The sequence below is a fragment of the Gallus gallus genome, chromosome Z (assembly GCF_016699485.2).
Source record: "Gallus gallus isolate bGalGal1 chromosome Z, bGalGal1.mat.broiler.GRCg7b, whole genome shotgun sequence".
Classification (NCBI taxonomy): Eukaryota; Metazoa; Chordata; class Aves; order Galliformes; family Phasianidae; genus Gallus; species Gallus gallus.
Genome location: NC_052572.1, coordinates 67,074,518 through 67,093,581, shown reverse-complemented (window position 1 = coordinate 67,093,581; position 19,064 = coordinate 67,074,518). Strand labels below are relative to the sequence as shown.

At 47.4% G+C, this 19,064-nt stretch overlaps 3 protein-coding genes across 3 annotated transcripts in view; 2 read left to right on the top strand and 1 right to left on the bottom strand.

The window, feature by feature from the left end:
- Nucleotides 1-450, bottom strand: part of ECPAS (Ecm29 proteasome adaptor and scaffold) — a 59,347-nt gene extending 58,897 nt beyond the window's left edge. The window contains exon 1 of the mRNA NM_001389451.2: nucleotides 111-450. Coding sequence (NP_001376380.2) covers nucleotides 111-147 — 37 coding nt within the window. The 5' untranslated portion in view covers nucleotides 148-450. The remainder of the gene's footprint in view (nucleotides 1-110) is intronic.
- A 997-nt stretch (nucleotides 451-1,447) lies between these two features.
- DNAJC25 (DnaJ heat shock protein family (Hsp40) member C25) lies at nucleotides 1,448-8,779 on the top strand. The gene is made up of 4 exons (XM_003643082.6): nucleotides 1,448-1,760; nucleotides 2,954-3,106; nucleotides 4,868-5,338; nucleotides 7,812-8,779. Exons 1-4 carry the CDS (start codon nucleotides 1,467-1,469, stop codon nucleotides 7,932-7,934), a joined length of 1,041 nt encoding a protein of 346 aa, XP_003643130.1. The 5' UTR covers nucleotides 1,448-1,466; the 3' UTR covers nucleotides 7,935-8,779.
- Nucleotides 8,780-12,346: 3,567 nt separating this feature from the next.
- GNG10 (G protein subunit gamma 10) lies at nucleotides 12,347-18,338 on the top strand. Its single transcript, NM_001205005.2, has 3 exons — nucleotides 12,347-12,492; nucleotides 15,534-15,665; nucleotides 17,436-18,338. Exons 1-2 carry the CDS (start codon nucleotides 12,412-12,414, stop codon nucleotides 15,657-15,659), a joined length of 207 nt encoding a protein of 68 aa, NP_001191934.1. The 5' UTR covers nucleotides 12,347-12,411; the 3' UTR covers nucleotides 15,660-15,665; nucleotides 17,436-18,338.
- The last annotated feature ends 726 nt before the right edge of the window (nucleotides 18,339-19,064 follow it).

Below are 19,064 nucleotides of genomic sequence, written 5' to 3'. Positions count from 1 at the left end.
GGCCCCTGGTCCCCGGTCCCCGGCCCCGCAGCCCGCCCCCGACCCCCGCAGCCCCGGTAGCGCGGTGACCGCTCGCGGCCGGGCCCGGCCCGCTGCCCGCCGCCACTCACTGAGCTCGTCCTGCGCGGCCGCGGCGGCCGCAGCCATGTTGCCGGCCGGGGAGGGAAGGCAGGCGGGAAGGCGGAGGGCGGGCGGGGAGACGCGCCGCGCTCAGCCTGGCCGCCGCGAGGCCGCTCCCGCCCCTCTCTCTCCGCAGCTCCGGGCGGCACCGGGCCGCTCCCGCCTCCTCCCCCGCCCCGACGCAACCACCACGAGGGACGGACAGACGGGCCCCGCGCCGCCCTCCCTTTATATTTAGAAAGAGCTGAGCCATCGCCCCGCCGCCCCGCCCGCTCCGCCATCACGCTGACCCGAGTCCATGCTGCCCTCCATGCCGGCCCGCGCCCGTCTGCGTGCACCGGAGGGGCGGGGGAGGAAAGCGCTCCGGGGCGGTGCGGGCGGCGGAGCCTCTCCCCCTAGCGGCTCCCTGCGGCCCCGCCCAGAGACCGGCGCGGCCCGGCCGCGGTCCGAAGAGTGACCCCGCCGCAGGGAGCCGGGGGGGGAGAGGGGCGGGCGGGGGTCGGGGTCCGGCCCGTCGCTCTTGTGACCTTTTCGTCGCCCTTCCCCGGACGCGTGTGATGATGGGTGGCGCTGGGAGGGCTCCGGCGCTGCGGCCGGGACCCTGAAAAGGGGATGGAGTCCGTGCTCCAAAAGGAGCCTCTGGGCAGCAGCGCCTCACGCAGCGGCCCAGCTGTGAGCTAGGGCAGGCTCCCTGACCTGAGCTGCGCCAGGGGAGACCGCGCGACCTCTGGACAGCCCGTGGCAGAGCTCTGTCACTCTCACAGCAAAGCTCTTCCTCAGGTGGAACTCCCATGTCTGTGCCCGTTGCCCCTTGTCCTGTCACCTGAAAAGCACCCGGCCCCGTCCCTTTGACACCCGCCCTCCAGATCTCTAGGAGCAGCGCTAAGATCCCATCTCGGTCTCCCCCGGGGCCGAACAGCCCCTTCTCTCCCAGCCACTCCTCATCAGGGAGCGCCCTGGCCCTGCATCCCTCCTCGGACGGATGAGCAAGCGGGGATAAGCTGGAAGGAGTCGGGAAGAGCACTGGGATTTCCGAGGCGCGGGGCGTGATGAGCCTCTGAGACGGGGCGGCCAGCAGACGTGGCACGGGCAGGAGGAGCAACCGCGCCGAAACCCCATCTCAGAGGGCGGCGAGGCGCTGCACGGCTGCCCAGAGAGCTGCGGGTGCTCCGTCCCCGGCGGCGCCGCGGGCCAGGCGGGACGCGGCAGCAGCGGCGGCGGCGGCAGCAGCGCCCCGCGGGCGGCTGGGGCAAAGCGGGATTCGCGCCACCGCTCCCCGCCCTTTCCCTCCCCTCCCGGCCCGGCGGCAGTGCGCAGGCGCGGCGGCAGCGGCGGGGCGCACCGAGATGGCGGCGGCCGGCGGCCGGCGTTGGCTGCTGTGCCTGTGGCTGTCGGCCGCGCTGCTGCTGCCGCGCCCGGCGCGGGGCCTGATCGAAGGGCTGTACTGCGGGCGGCGCGTGTGCTACGAGGTGCTGGGCGTCGGCCGGCAGGCCAGCAAGGCGGAGATCGCCCGCGCCTACCGGCAGCTGGCCCGCCAGTACCACCCCGACCGCTACCGCGGGGAGCCGGCCGCGGCGGGCGGCTCGCAGGCGGCGCACGAGAAGTTCCTGCTCATCGCCACCGCCTACGAGACCCTCAAGGTGAGAGAGCGGGACCGCCGCCGCGGCCGGAGCCGCTCCGGTAAGAGACAGCGCGGGGCCCGGGCGGGAGCGGGGCCCTCGGGCGGGCGGCGGCGGCCCCGCGCGCCCCGGAGGCGGCGTCGTGCCGAGCGGCGCGGGGTGCCCGCAGCGCCCGGGCGGCGGCGGCGCGGACTCCGCGTTTGTAGCGCTGTACCGCGGCCGCCGTGCGCCCGAGCGGCTCCGCTCGCGGAGGTCGGACCTCGGGATGGGGCGCGTCTGTGTTCTGCGGCTGATTGCGCGGAGTCGGTTTTGCGTTCCTTTGTGTGGGAACGGGGGCCGAGGGAGGAGAACGCCGCCGGTGCTGTGCGATAGCCCAAGAACGTGGGGGAGGACGCACTGCCCTTGGAAGCCCCCCTGAAATTAGGCTTCTTAAAGATACGGTACAGCCGTATCTTTAAGCAAAAAAAAAAAAAAAAAAAAAAAAAACGTCAGTAAGCAGCACATTAACGGTGTATGAGACCTGTAAGCAGATCCAGGCAGGGTGAAAATGTGTGGGCTGGCCGTGGTGCAGCCAAGGAATGGGAGGGAGATGGAAACCTGCACGTGCTTGAAGGTCTATGGGGAGAAGAAACTGGAACTTTTTGGAGTAAGAAAGGAACGCGGTTGGGGCTGACAAAGTTAAATTTCTCATCTCGTAGTTGTGTGGGTCAAAATGAGAAATAGCTCAAGAAAATGAGAACAATGAGGTTTTGAAACAGCCTAACACTAGACAGATTCTTTGGCCCCGTAAGCAAATCCTGAAAGATTGGAAAAGCAGTGTTTCAGTAGTTGGTTCATCTGGAAATCTTTTCCTGAACAATGTCCGTCAGCTCCCCCAATATCAGCTCACCCAATATCTGTTTCAGAAAATTGTTTTACTGATTACATGAATTTCAGTCGCCTGTCTTTATTTCAGTATTAAATCAAGTCTTCTTGTAGCCTGTACTTACGTATCGAAGCCCACGTATGTCAGGTGTGCGTGGGTTGATGAGGGTAAGAACAAATGAATTTAGTAAGTAGGGAAAGGACCAAATAATTTCCTCAGGGCTTCATGGCTGTTCTCCTGTATATTTTGTAACAGCACAGTCCTTCATGAGCTGTAAAACACAAAGGCAACAAAGTAAGTGTAAACAGCCATCTGAACCTACGCATACTTGTCATCTCTGATTCTACAGGATGAAGAAACGCGTAAAGATTATGATTACATGTTGGATCATCCTGAAGAGTATTACAGACACTATTATCACTACTACAGCAGGAGATTGGCACCTAAAGTGGATGTCCGAATAGTGATTCTGGTTACGGTGTGTGCCATCTCCGTGTTTCAGGTAAGGTCTCACCTTCATGCGGCAATGCTCAGTGAATTCCTGAAATATAAAGAGATGTATCTGCAGGTCTTGTAGCATGCCAGCCTTCAAACAGTGCCAGCAAGGAGGTTACTGGATGGCTGCTGTGGCCAACTTCCCTGTGGCATCTGTAACAAATCTGAAGTCGCGGTGTGCCGAGCAGATTTTGTCTGCACTTGGTAGCTTGGACAAGGACACACAGTGCAATGGGTGATTGGCTTATTTTTACAGCAGAGTATTTTGTACAGACTAGAGCAGCTCTTGCAGAGAAGAGACTTAGTTCTCTGTGGCAGGCTGAGAACAGACTGTTCCTGTGCGCGGGGAGGGCTGGTGCTCCAAGGCAGTGTGCGTCAGGTTTTCAAGCTGTGTGAGGTTATTTTTTTCCTTAACAGGCCACTTGCAAACTAAATTCAAAGCTCAGCTCAGATGACAATGCTAAATATCAGGAGTGTTGTTTGCTAATGTGTGTATTTTATACAGTAGTTTATTTTAAAGACCAGATTAGTGAAGGTTTCTTCACCGAGCACAGTAGTTCCAAGTTCAAGGAAACAGTCTGTGTTTTAGATGAGAAAACCTGTGCTATTGCTGACAATTACTTAACTGGAAGAAAGTATATAATTATTTTCTTTAGCATTCTTTAGCATCCATTAGATTATTGATTCTATACTTCCTTAAAAAAAACTCCAGAAGTTGGCATTTAGGAGATGAAAAAGCAGGTTGGTCTGTGGTACAGATAACTCTCTTTTTAATTGGAAGGCAAAAAAAAAAAAAAACCCAACAAAACATGTTGATCAGATTTTGAGAGTTTGAAATAATACATTCCAATGGCACACTCAGCCAAATATGTAATTTTCCATCTAATTACGGTGTTACATTTCACCTCTTATATCTTATTTTGGCTTTAAGTGGGAACACTCACTTTGCCTGTAGGTCACCTCCCAGGTGATTAAATACAAGTTTACACTGAATTAGCAAACTGATTTGCCTTTCTTCTGCTCACTGGTGTTTCTGCTTCTTTTGTTAAGGTTGTAAAGAGTGTACCTGTCTGTTCTGTTGTTTTCACAAATGGCCATGCTGCCTGTTTAAAAAAAAAAGGCACAAAATGGCATGTTCATCTCAAACATTATTTCTATTATTCTTTTTTTTTTTTTTCCTAATTGAAATTCAGAGGGTAGCTGAAGATTAGAGTGAGGTATTGAATCTTGTCAAGTCAATCCTGTCCGACTAACGAGATTGTCATTAACTTAAGCCATGGTTAATTAACTATGTAAAGTGGATAATAATTTTATAATGAAATGTTCATGTGTCAGACTTCTGATGGCCACCACAGCTCAGTGTGAGGTTTGAAGTGGTAGGAGATAACTGTCTTCTCATGAGCAAACCCAATGTGAACCATGTCTTTCTCTCTGCTTGACCTTCTTTGTCACTGTATATTGCTGTGTGATAAACACGCATCACACCTACGAGTGCTGTGCATATCACACACCAACATACATAGTTATGGCTGTTTCCCAGGTACCTTACCAGGTTTGGAGGAATAATTACAGGTTCCGTGTTATTACAGAAGTTGTGCTGTTACCTTCAGTTTTCACCCTTGCTGTAATATAATTATGGTTAAAGGTATACGGCAGCATATTTTATTCTGGCAAAGCTCCAAATAGGAATGTGTCCATATCAAAACATGGCTTTTATTGTTGTTTTTTTTTTTTTTTTTTTTTTTTTTTTACTATTCTTAAATTACAGTTCTTCAGCTGGTGGAGTAGTTACAATGAAGCTATCAACTATCTAGCTACAGTGCCAAAATACCGTATACAAGCTACTGAGATTGCCAAGCAACAAGGTTTACTCAACAAGACCAGAGAAAAAGGCAAGAACAGGAGGTCTAAAGAAGAAATTCGTGAAGAAGAGGAAGAAATCATCAAAGACATTATTAAAAATAAAATAGATATAAAAGGCGGTTATCAGAAGCCCAAGATATATGATATCCTTCTGTTTCAGATCCTTCTTGCTCCTTTCTACTTGTGCAAGTATGTAATTTGGTACTGTTGGTGGATTTATTGTTTCACTATTAAAGGGCAAGAATATGGTGTGGAAGAGAAGCTGTATATCATACGGAGATACATGAAAATGTCTCAGTCTCAGTTTGACAGCCTAGAAGATCATCAAAAAGAAACCTTTCTTGAACGGCAGCTGTGGATACGAGAAAACTATGAGGTGAGTGGCTAGGGAGGAAAAGATAATGTTAGTTACGCACCATTCCCAGAGTAAGAGCAGGTACCTTGCAAAGGTCTTTGGAACAGTGATGTAGGAAGCACTGCTTCAATTCTAGCTACTGCTGTCCTCATTTAAATGGTTAGAGAAGCACTTGGTTTGTTTTCTTCAACATCCTATGTTCATGTGCTGATAGGCAACAGCTCCTGAACGTGACCATGGGTAAAGGAAGCTTGCTTAGGAGTCTCATCCACCTGTGACAATCAGCCAGTCTGTGAATGCAAGATTGATTGGATCTGATGACAGACTGTCCTGTGACAATGTGATATGACAAAGTTCTTGCAGTACGTTAAAGAGTATGGTTCTCCAAACAATAATAGTTGTGTAATGAAGACTACCTGGATCACCTGAAACTCCTGTTTCATTTGGCTCCTGAGCCATTAATTCCTTGCTTGTTTTTGCTAACTATCCCGAATATAACTACTCTTTTGCTTCCACTGAGTCTGAGGCTGTTCTTTCTGTGCTGTGTTCCTGCTTAACTGAAAATGGTATATGAAATATCACAAGGCACAACTGCTGCTTCTTTCCTGGGATAGCCAGTTACTGAACAGCAAATACGTAATTTTTCTTAAGCTTTCTGTGAGAGCAATGAAAGAGCATGAGCCCCAGCATGAGATTTGCATTCCAGACAACTTGGGATGCCAGGAGGTGGCAGATTGACAAAGCACTCTTATTGTTGTGCTGAAGCTCATCTGTGGGCCATCTGGGTAGAAAGTTTCCAGAAGTGAAACTGAGAAGGAGAATTTGGCCTGCCCAAGAGATGTTGCTGCAGATCTGCCTTCTCCAAGAAAAGATGGCAGAACTGCTTGTGCTTCTGATGAGGGGACACCGAAGGGAGTATCTCCTTGAAAACAGTCAGAACTGGATTAGTTTAGAAACTGGAAGAGAAAAATGTTAGAATTGATGCTAACAGAAGGAAAGGAATAGCCATCAGATCAGCCATACATGTTGAATTAGGTTAGGTTTTCTTGAAAACAATCCGAAAGTTTGAAGATCTAGTAATGTTAGTAGTCAAAGCAGATGTCCTAAGGAAAATGTGAGGCAGAGTGGATATTCTGTTGTAGAGAACACATTTCATGGTTTGAGTTGCTGCTTCTGTCTGCTGTTGTTTTGTTCACTGAATGTAAAAGAGCTGTATTTATAAGAGGGAAGTCTCTTTAGCCCAGAGTCATCTGTGGTGGCCAGCAGCTGATTTTTAGTGAAGAATACAAGAAATTTGCACCCATGTAGCAATATTTCCCCCTTGCAATCTGCAGCTTCTGAACTTCCTGAACAGGAAATGGTGCCTTCGTTAGTTAACATCTTTAATTAGTTTTTCTTCAAAACATATCTAGCTATTCCTTGAATGCATTAAAAAGTTTAGTGTTTACAGTGCTGTCTGGTTGTGAGTTCAGCAATACCTGCAGAGGATAGATTTTTTTTTTTAAGGCACCCAGACACCTGCTGATTGTTGCTTATATGGAGAATAAATTCTAGGGGAAATAACTATGCTTTGTTCCATTTTTCTCATGCTACCAGTTCTTCTCCATACCACTACTACAGACTTACTAAAAAATTCAGTCTTGTCTTTTAAAGGCTGAAAATAGCTTATATGTTACTTTTATTATAGCAGCTGCCTGTCTGCATATTTAGTTTTTTCCTCTGTCCTTTTAGGAGTGAGTGGGAATTCAATATATTGACACACTGTGGAGCCCAGTAAAAACATTTCTTTTTCCTCTGTTGCTTTCCTAGTAATTTTTAAAATCTGTATGATCACTGAACCTTGAGCTGGTGTATTTACACAGTCATCAAGAATATTAAACAAACAAACAAACAAACAAAACATCTCTTAGATACATGACTGCTATTGAATTCTACACATATCAGCAATGACACTCCTTCTTGCCATATTGTATTTCCTTGTCATTCCTACCATCAGTACTTACTGTAGAGATCCTAACTTAAAGTGAATTAGGAAAAAGAGGGTTTATTTCTGTCTAACTGAAGGTGAAAAATGAAAACAAGCTAAGTGAGAAGCTAAACTGCACTGAATGGTATGTGTGCTGGACAGAGATTCAAAATGTAGTGTATGACCAGTTCTTTACTGGCAGATTTCATTTTGTTGACTGCATGAGCATTTAGTTCTTTGGCAAAACTAACAGTAAAATTGTGCTGGCAATTACAGCACAGTCTTGCAACACAGTAGTTCTGCTGTCAGCAGAAATCCAAAGCATCTCAACTACAGCTTCTAGGCTCCTTGTTGAAGGCTCTTACACCACATGTAGGTCGTGCTCTTTTGCTGTGTCGCTTTTCAGCTTTCTTTGAAATCAAGGTGACAGATGGTCGAAGTACTAATGTTTACACCCCACTTCAGATTCACTTAAGAATCAAGATTCACTTTCTTGAGCTTTATTAAAAACTTCTATCTGTCTTTCAGGTCTATAAACAAGAGCAAGAAGAGGAGTTAAAGAAGAAGATGGCCATGGATCCCCGATGGAAGAGGTATCGGAGGTGGATGAGGAATGAAGGACCTGGAAGACTGACTTTTATTGATGACTGAAAGTTGCTGAACACAGTGTGTGCTAATGTCGGCAGTGATCTGCAGAGTTTTTTGCTACATCATTCAGAGTTTTATCTGCTGGTTTGGCAGTGATCTAAAACTCAGGAATTATTAAATCAGGCCGAAAAATAGTACAGGTTTACGGTTTTTATAAATCAGAGTTATTAAACAAGCTTAACTCAATGTGTATATCTTACATACATGGGGATCTTAATGTGAAATTCATTATTTCAAATAATGTATTTCCTCTACATATTTCATACTCGTGATCAATGGAATCATAATTTCAGTCTTTCTAAAACTGTTTCTTGATCTGTCCTTGAAAGTCTTGGTTTTTGTTTTCTAAACCGAAGGATTCACGCAAGTGAACACTGGAAATTGAAATCATTAGTAAGGACTCTGAAGCAAGGGCCATTTCCTCCTTTCCTCTTCTCTCCTTCCACCTACTTTTCAACTTAATTTTTAAAATGCCAAATTGTTTTTTTTGATGTAGACAATATGGGGATTATACCAGACTACTTCTTTTGCTATTCCTTCTCCAATTGGAAATGAACTTTATTCTTTGTGGGAATAAATGATGCATGATTGATCACCATTATGGTGCAAACAAGCCTTAATTCTTTGTTCTACAGAGTGGTTCATGAAATAGCATACTGAAGTCACTTATGTTTGGTTTTTAATCTTGTACATTAGATTGTACCTACTTGTTCAGAACAAGCGTACAGTGAATATTAGTCTACTAAATGTGAAAATTCTTTCACCAAAGTATTGGTAAAGGGAAAATGACCCTTTTGTTTAAAAGGGCAATCTTGATGCCTTATGTAAATAAAAGTTTATATAATATACATCCTGGATTTGTTTTAAATTTAAATCTGAAGTATTCTTTATCCATTCTGATTCTTCTGATCAGATGTGAGCATACTTAGAATACAGCAGTTCCTTTTGCTTTCTATCTGTAACTCAAGCCAGGTCAGATTTTCCACAGTTTATGATTTCCGTATTCCTACAGGGTTTGTAGCCAGATTGGGCTGCTTCTGTCTCTTCTCATGTCTGTAAAGATCTGCATCTATGCTGGTTGGTTCTGGGAGAGGCTCTCTTAACCTTGCTGCTGCTTCCAAAGCTTGTAGTAGATAGAAGTTTTGAAATGCTTATAGACCAATTTTTGAAGTAAGACAATTCTGATTCTGCAAATGTGAGTGACCAATCATAGAATCATCTAATTTGGAAAAAAAACTTCAAGATCTCTAAGCCCAACCATCAACTGGACTTACTGAGTCCCATAACTAAACCTTTCTCCTCAGTGTTCACTTGTCAGATGTTCGCAGGAGAGGCGATTCCACCACCTTCCTCTGAAGAAATTCTTCCTGATACCCAGTCTAAACCTCTCCTAGACAGCTTCAGGCCGCTACCTTACATCCTATTGCTTGTCACCTGAGAAAAGAGACTGACACCCACCTTGCTGCAGTCACATTTTCAGCTATTCGTAGAGAGAGATGAGGTCTTCCTTCAGCCTCCTCCAGATTAAACAACCCTAGTGTAAACAACCCACTCTTCATACATCTTTTTTAGTCCCTTTACCAGCTTAGTTACTAGCCTCAAGCAACTCAACGTCCTTCTTATAGTGAGAGGCTGAAACAACACAGTATTCAACATGTGGTCTCACCAGTGCCGTGTACCAGGAGACAATCCGTTCCGTAATCCTACTGGTGACACTCTTTCTGATTCAAGCGAAGATGCCATCAGCCATCTTGGCCACGTGGGTGCACTACTGGCGCATGTTCAGCTGAGCATCGATCGACACCCCCAGGTCCTCTTCTATTGGGCAGCTTTCCAGATACCCTGCCCCCAAGCCTATAGCACTGTGTGGAGCTGTTGTGACCCAGATGCAGGGCCCAGCGCTGAGCCTTGTTGTCATCATGTGGCTGGTATCAGCCCATCAATCCAGCCTATCCTATGCGGATCCCTCCTACCCTCCATCAGAGCAACAGTCTTGTCCATTTTCCTGTCCTCTGCAAGCTTCCTGAGGGTAGACTCAATCCCCTTATCCAGATTGTTGATAAAAATGTTAAACAGAACTGTCCCCTGCGCTGCACCCTGGGGAACACTGCTGGTGACCTGCCACCAGCTGGCCTGAACTCCATTCACCATGGCTCTTCGAGACCTGCCAGCCAGCCAGAACTTCACCCAGTGAACTGTGCACCTGTCCAAGCTGGGAGCAGCCAGCCTCTCCACAAGGATGCTGTGGGAGATGGTGTCAGATGCTTCACTGAAATCTAGGTAGACAGATTCCACAGCCTGTCCATCATCTGCTAAATTGAGTCACCTTGTCATAGAAGATCAGGCCCTAGTCAGGCAAGATCTGCCTTTCACTGAACGTACGCTGGCTGTTTCCAGTCTCTTCACTGTCCCACATCCTTTGAGGAAGATCTTCCCTTCTTGCTGCCTCCTTTGCTAATTTAGCTCTCACTGGTTTTTGGAATGTTACCTCAGTTTTGTGTTTGGAATAACATATATCCAAGAGTATGTCAGAAGTGCTATCCTGAATGGCTAACTTCCACATGCATTTCTAAAATTCAGAGGAAGTTTCTAGGTTTGTCCTTAATCTCTGCTGCCATATAGTGCTGCTGTAAGCTTAATTCTCTTTGTACTTAAAGGTCAAACCAAATCTAAAGTTTGTTAAAGAAAATGTCCAGAATAAGCTGTGCTTATTTTCAGGAAATAATCTTACCGGCCTTGCAGTGATGCCCCAGGGACACTGCAAAGATGTTTGTCAAGTAGGACACCTTCATGGCTTGGCTGTATTACTTCTTTTTCCACCAGAACATACTCAGCCTCCTGCAAGAGTGAAGAAGGAAAAAAATTACAGTTTCTGTGTCAAATACAAAGCGAAAATGAGTATAAATGAGTGAAATGGTGCTGCTTACCCACTAAGGTAAGGCAATAATCTCTGCAAAAGAAGCCAGCAAGCATACCTCTATGTGGACACAATTTCACAGGCAAAGAGCTGACAGCTCAGCTGCTCTCACCTAGTTTCCCCCTTTTGTACCATAGAATCACAGAATCATAGAATCTCTAAGGTTGGAAAAGACCCACAGGATCACCCAGTCCAAACATTCGCCCTTCATCAGTGGTTCTCGCTAAACCATGTCCCTCAACACAACATACAAACGCTCTTTGAACACCTCCAGGCTCGGTGACTCCACCACCTCTCTGGGCAGCCCATTCCAGTGCCTGACCACCCTTTCAGAGAAGTAGTATTTCCCAACGTCCAGCCTGAACCTTCCCTGGCGCAGCTTGAAGCCATAGAAAAGTGTGTGATAAAATGGGTCACACAAATAAGCAGGAAAGCCCCAAACCACACATCTGTCTTCCCCCTTTTTAGGTTATTTCTGACCAAGGTTGATGTTCTGACCCGATTCCGTAGTGATTAACAGGTGCAGTGGCAGGGCATTCCCGGGGAGGACAGAACCATGTCCTTCAGCAGCAGTGGCACCTTGTCTTTGTAAAACAACGGCCCCAAATCAAGTGCAGCAGGGAAAATCAGCAGGTATTCTGCTTTGGGTGGAAAAGAGCCACTGTGTGGTGTTGATTCTGAATTTCTAATTTCCTCTACACATGAGCCCATGGAAAATACCTAGGCAGAGGCATAAGCTCGTGGGCTGCAGGCAGAATTTGCTGGGCTACGCCATTTACGTCTCTGTGATGGAGGCCAGAAGAAACAAATGTCTGTCACAGAGCTGTCAGGTCGCAGCGACACCTCGTGAGCTGCGGTCACTGATCATTTACAGCCTGAAGTCTTGTTTTAGTTCTAAATATATACATCTTAGTCACGTATTTTAGGCCCTATTTCATCTTGAGATTGAGTCCACAAATCTGCCTTGTGAACCCAGTGTAAGTGGACTTCGGAGGGAAGGGCCTGCATGAGCAGGAACTGACCGTGCTGCGTGGTGAGGTCTTCGTGTGAAAGTGTGTGGCTGACAAAGGAACAGAACAGAACGGAACCGAACCGAATAGTTCTGTTGGAAGGGACCTTCCAAGACCATCAAGTCCAGCTGCCTGAGCACTTCGGGGCCAACTAAAAGTTAAAGCACGCTACTGAGAGCATTCTGCCAATGGCCTTTGGCCGCTGATAGCTATGGGGCAGTAACCTCTCTCGGAATCCCGTTCCCGTGTTTGACCGCTCTCATGGTGAAGTAATGCTTCCTTATGTCCATCCTGGACGTCTCCAGCGCAGCTTCGCGCCGTTCCCGTGCGTCCTTCTATCGGCTCCGAAGAAGAAGAGATCGTTATAACGGCATCTCGAAGGAATAAAGTCGGAGTCGCGGATGGAAGATGGAGATCATCACCCGAGGATCGCTTCTGGGGGCGGAGCGGCCGCGGCCCCTCCCCCGGGCGGCTCCCGCGGTGCCGGCAGAGCCGGGCAGAGCCGAGCCGAGCCGAGCCGCGCAGCGCCGTCCCGTTCCTGCCCGTCCCCGTCATGTCGTCGGCCGGCAGCCTGAGCACCATGCAGCGCCTGGTGGAGCAGCTGAAGCTGGAGGCCGCCGTGGAGAGGATCAAGGTGAGCCGGGCTGCCCGGGGGAACCGGGGGACCGGAGCTGCCCCGCTTCGCTCTCGGCGGGGCCGGGTGCGGGTGGCGGTGCGGGGAGAGCCCTCTGCCCGGGGCTTCGAGGGGTGCCCGGGCTGCGGGGGCTCCGAGCCCATGGCCGGGACCGCCGCCCCTCCCGGACTCGCGGGGTAAGCGCCGCTCCCCGGCGGGAGGCCGTGATGAATAATGGAGCAGCCCCGCGTTAGTTCTGCTACGGCGGGCACCCTTCTCTGGAGCCGCGCCCGACAGCTCCGCGCAGCCCCACGCGGGGTGTTCCCGTACCAGCTGACAGCTCGGGGACGCGGCCGATTTTGTACGCATGCATGAACCTTCTCCTGCTGCATATTTCCAGACAAAGACAGGGCCAGCGAGGCGACACCGTTATCTGTCTTCTCCGATGTTATTTATTTATTTTTTTTCCCCTCTGTCAACCCAAATGCAGCCCTGCAGTCCCACCTTGGCTCCCAGCAGGTGCCGGGTCTGCAAATTCTTCAGGGAAATGACTTCTTTTCCGTGCACGAAATCCATTGAAGGCTACAAAGTGGTAAAAGTATAATTAATCTGCATCCTGTACTTCCCTCCGCCCTCACCACCTCCCTGCGCTCCCCATTCTTCTCCAGCCAGTTGCAAAACACTGGCTTGCATAGCAATGGACTAAGTCTATGGGCTTACAAATGTTTTTGGATGCCTTTTCCCACCGTTCCTGCCCTGGGCTGCTGAAAAGTCAAAGCGTCCTTTGCAGTACATTGAGTGCTGAACATTGCCTCGACTGATTTGTTAATGCTACCGAGCATTATTAATGACCAAAGAGCTGGCAGGTGTGCTGAAAGTGACTACAGCTTCTTGTGGGTGTGTGTGGGAACCTGTGAGAAACAGCACAGCGCAGAACAGGACTGCTCTGCAACAAAGGGCTGTCGGTCCCACAGAGAAATGACTGACTCTCCACTGCTGTCACGTTAGACCACCAGCAGTAGCCTACATCTCTCTGTTATGCCTCATTTTGAGGCGTGTCACACCCCCTCTTCCCCGCTCCTTGTTTGGGGGGCTACAGCCAACACAGTTTGTTGTTTATGTGGGATTGCTTTGTGGAGGTAGCACATACTCAGCTGGACTTCCCAAGGCTACGTGTTATACCTGAGTTTGGGAGGCTACAGAGGCTGGGCCTTAATGAGACCTCAGTCTCCTCTTTCTCCCAGCATTGCATACTGCAATCTCTTTCCAGGTCTGTTGTTCTAAGAACCTCTTGGTGTCTTTTCACAGCAACAAACCAAGCGATGTGTGATAAAAAAGTGTCGTCTAGGCTTCTTGATACAGAGTGTAAAAACAGCAAGGGACATCTGGCTGGCAGAAACCGCGTGAATCAGCTTTAGCTCTAGCTGATGGTGGGATAGGAGAAAACATTGTTTTGGTTACTTTGAATACACAATGTGTTTTCAGGAGGAAGCTGAATATGAAAGGAGTTTTATAAATACATCCCACGCTACGAGTTCCAGTGGTGATTTTGTTTACCCCGACAGCTAAAAAAGTAGACAGGAACAATATTTTCAGAAAGAGGAAACCATGAAGGAAAGAAGTACCCCCACGTGTCTTGCATGCGGGAGGCTGCTGCTCACAGCATGTTTGTGCTGGGATGAAATACAGAAGAAATCCCTCTACTGTCTATGTGAGCTGCAGGAGTGGAGTGCTCTGGGGGCTCGTGCAGGGCAAAGAGCGGGAGGATCTGCCCTGGAACTCAGTGTGCTGAGGGCTTAAGCATCAGTGTTGTGATTAAGGCGAGGACATTAATATTCCAGGGGACCAGCAGGGCTAGGCGGGGTGGAGGCCGCATCGTCCTTTGCAGCACCCATAAACAGGTTGTCCCCGAGAGAGGGACAAGTGGCAAAGCCTGCTGAGCAGCAGGGAATCCTTGCTGCTGATGTTCCTCCTTGTGCTCCTCCCAAGAGGATCTGGCAGGCTGTGGGAAAATGTTTCTCTCAGCAATTCCCTGCAGTGCTAAGATCTGCTGGAAAGTCGGGCAGTTACCAGGACGAGTGTTCTGAAGGAGAGCTGGCAAGCAGGGAATGGGGCAGCAGCAAAACAGTGAACAGACGCACCCACCAGGCCAGATTTACTGGTGCACTTCCAGGTGTTGTCAGATTGGATGGCACAAGATGAAAAGCCCACCAGGGCTCCAGGGTGGCTCCTTCAGTCTAGAGGCTGGGGAGTGCAGATGGTCATTCTGGCTCATCCCTCCCCTGGCAACACTGCAACACTGTCTAGAAGAAAAAGCAGTATTTTAGAAGTTCTGTGGCGGTGGGGTCCCAGGAGAGCTCGTGTTCCAACCATATGCTCAGGATTTCCCTTCACCAAAATGTGTCAGGCAGCATGAGCATCGGTGCTTCCCTGCAGCTGTTATCAATGCACATCCCAGAAACTGGGAATTCCTCAACCTTTCCCTTCAGAAATACAGACACATGACTGCCCCCAGGGAGAACAACCAGCTTGCCTTTGGGCTCCTGGGCTTGTTCTGCACCTCTGGACTGTCCTCTCTGGGGCCAGAGCGTGGGTGTGACTTCAGTGCCAGGGGAAGGTAGCGATTTGGACCGAAGGCTTTACATCCTTGTTCTCTTGCTTTCTTTCCTTATTAAGCTTTGTGTTGCTGAACAGTTTGGAAGTAGAAGTCCTTTCTGTAAATGATCTGAGAGTATAAGAGTTCAAACACAAAACTGTACAACAGAATGGAAAATGTTGTGGTCACAGCCTTGTCTCTTTCAGTGAGGATGAGTTCCATGGCACTCATACCTGAACCCTGTAGGTATGCAGCTCTGGGTCATCGTCAGTGTAGCAGACACGAGTCTCATCAGAGCTCTGCAGATGAGTGCTTGTGCTGATTTACTTGATGTTTTAGAATTCAAGAGCTGACTTGGCTTCTCCCCAACTTTTTGATAGTGTTTCTTCAAGAGGAAATGCCCAATAGGTCCTTGTGAATGAATGAGTTTCCTCTCTAGATTTGTTTTTCCTTTTTCTTTACTCAGGTCTCCCAGGCAGCTGCAGAGCTCCAGCAATACTGCATGCAAAATGCCTGCAAAGATGCCTTGCTGGTTGGGGTTCCTGCGGGGAGCAATCCCTTCCGTGAGCCCAGATCCTGCACTCTGCTCTGAAGTCAGGTAACAAAATCACAGATACCTCCAGCACTGCTCTCATTTGGAAGCTATAGCAACAACAAAGGGGTGGTGTGATAGCTGCTTGAGTTTTGAATTCCTCAGAGCAAATTGTTTGCCACTTTCCTGCTGGCTCTAGAAACTGTTTTCTGCTCCTTTTAGGTACGGCAACTGAACTACGCCTCTTTTTTACTGTCCTTTCTCATGTTTCTGTTTGTTTGCTTTTGCATTTGAGCCGCTCTGGGCTCATTATCAGCATCTAAAATAATAAAAACTTCCCATGTGTAATTGACAAAGCCAGAAACAAAAACAGTCATGTACCTAGCCTGGGGAAGTGAGATAAAACCGCAGCACTTGCTTGTGTCTTGGTCAAGATGATAGCTTAGGCAGGAGTCTTGTTAAAAGTACATTTCGTCTTCGACATCCTACTGCAGTTCATTTGGCTGTATCAGCCTCCCTAGGGCTTTTCTCTTGTTATAGCTGATGCAGCATCAAAATTCTTGGAAGCAGAGCAGAGCTGGGACGTTCTAAGCACGTTCTTTGTAACAGTTTTCAGCTCAGGGCTAGAAGGTGATGTGCTACCAGAACTCTGTCTGCCTTAGTGCCCCGCTGTGCTTGTACCTCCTTAACAACCTCAGGTGACCATTCAGCACACACAGATCTTTGTTTTCCAGTTCCACAGTTCTGACTGTTGTCTCTTCAGTTTGTCACAGAGATGTCAGTGATCACAGGAGGAGGAAGAAATGCCATGTATGCCAGTACGTAGTACATAGGCTTGGGGCAGCCTGGTCTGGTGGTTGGCGACCCTGCACACAGCAGGGGGATGAAACTCAATGATCATTGTGGTCATTTTCAACCCAGGCCATCCTGTGATTCTATGATTACTTCTGTTGGGAAACCTTATTTCTTCTGCGGGATGAACAAACGTGGAAGTAGGATGATCAGAAGAGGCTATTCTTCTGTAAAATAGAAATAGGTGCTACTGAAGAACTGAGACAGCTACAGGGAGGGAAAGAAACCCCGAATTCTCTTGTTTATTGGAGAAAGCTATCAAAGGGAAATGGAATCATTTTCTGCAACAGCAGAATTTAAACCAGAACACATAATATCTGTAGAATCTCCCCCTTCTCACTGCTGGGGTTCCTGAGCTTCGTGTCACTTTTTGCCTCATTAATAGCAGCGGTTTGATTGCTCCTGCATGGGTGTGAAAAACAGAATCGAACAGGAAGAGAGAACGCAGCTAAGCATGAGATGTTCTTGTGGAGAAACGTGTGGAAGAAAGCACAAGCAGAAGACTTTCTGAATTCAGATGCTATCCCTTAATTCTTCCTGTATCAAATGAAGTTGATAGTGACTGTTGCACGTTTACATTTTTTTTTTCTGTCATGAAAGCAGCCTTTTTTTGTGTGTGTGTTATTTCTAGAGTTCAATTTTGATTGCATCATCAAGGCAGGATATGAAGTACTTTCCCAAGCCAGGGTTGATTTATGATAGTTTCAGACACGTGTAGCTGGGATCAAGATATCTTTATATCATTTTTCACCAACGTTTTTCTAGTTATTAGTTGAGTTACCTTGGCATCATAAAAAAAAAAAGAGAGGAAAATTGAAAAAGCCAGGATAGAAGTTTTGCAATACTCAAGGATATCAACATCCAGCAGAGGAAAGTGGCTGTTCGGATTTTCTCTGCTCAAATGAGCTTTTTGTGCTATAGGTTGTATAAGAGATGTATCCGAATAGGAAGAAAGCATTTAATAAACTCTTCTTCCTTTACCAGGGGAGGTCAGCAGAGAGATGCCTCGAAGCACGACACGACAAACCATGGCCTTTTCCTCAAGAAAAGCATCTCTGTGCCCTTACTTCTGCGTGGCTAAAACTCGGATATTTATCTATTCCTTCTTGTGCATTCATACCTCACTGTTTTACTAATGTTTTTATAGTTTTGTAATGTAAGTAGTCCTTTTTGTAGAAGTCACCACTGTTACTACACTATCCTATCTACACAAATACTAAACTTGAGAAGTTTACATTTTAGGAAACGAAAACATGATAGTTTTTACCAAATTACCTATTTCTGACCTGGTAGGTTGTTGGGCTGCAGTGATGGCAATAACTACTGCTATTTCCCAAAACAGAACATCTGAAAAATGAACTGTTAACACCTAAAAGCAAATGCTGGTAGTACTACCAGAAATGTTCTCAGAAGGAAGTTTTTCTTTAAATAGCAAGACCTGAAACCAGCAACACTGCTTTCTTTCTCAAGTGCTTGTAAGTCCATAGATGGCACCTATTAGGAACTGCTTGACACGATGTGTAGCACAGTCTTGTTCCATAAGGGCACCAACCTTACAAAAATCCGGAGCTGTTTAATGCTTCTCACGATTTGTCTTTGTAAACATACTGCCTTGGTGGAATCTCATGTTTAAACGTTGAAAATGTATCCGAACTCACTCTAGAAGCACACGAGCTCCTAAGGGCAGCTGCACGCACGATTTTCAAGCTTTGAGGTACACAGAATTACCAAGTTACACAAACAGACTACACGTGGTCTTTCGCCTTCACTTTTCTATAGAACACTTTTACAAGGACAAAAAAATTTTTTACTAGGTTTTCCATTTTGTTTACTTTCTACTGTTTGTATTAATCTTCTGAAAGTTTGGAAATAAAATTCCTTTCCCTACTGGCTTTGATTTCATTATTTAATTGTAAAAGAGAGCGGATTCATTCGTGGGCTTTGAAGGGGATTTTTAGATTCTGCAATGGGAGGGAAGGCTTCGAGCTATTTATTTTATTTATTCTATTTCCGAAGGATAAGGTTACTGCTGGAATTTTAGAAAGATCTAGTTAGTGTGAGAGAGATCTGGTGTATAATTATATAAACGTTTATGCTAAATAGTCACTCCATTATGAGGCCCACTTGGAGATGTCGAAGTCTGCGGTGGGGCCGTCAGTGATCTGACCGCATGATTTTCATTAATGCTAGAAGAAATGGTACACTGAAGGTCCTCCAAACAGTTCGGTTTTAACAAAAGATTTTCACACTTGCTGCCCTGCTGGGAGACACTGAAAGGACGGCAATAATACTGCCAGTATAAATTGTGCTTCTAAGTACAGAAGTGAATGACCTTCCTTAAGTGCCCTTCTTTGCTCCTGCTTCCTTTTCATTGTAGGCCATTGAGAGCATGGCTGCCAGCTTTTCTTTGATACTTGATACATGCACATATTGTGGAAATCCAGAGGAAATACCGGTGTGGTTATTTGCAGAGAGGTGCTTAAGAGTCTCAGGCTGGAGTCAGAATGTTCATCTCAGAGAGGGAGGGAAAGAGAGGAGAGTTTGCCTCAAATATCTTTGAACATCTAGCAATTGGCTATCAGCCGCTCCCTCCCAAACGAACCCCTTGTGTTT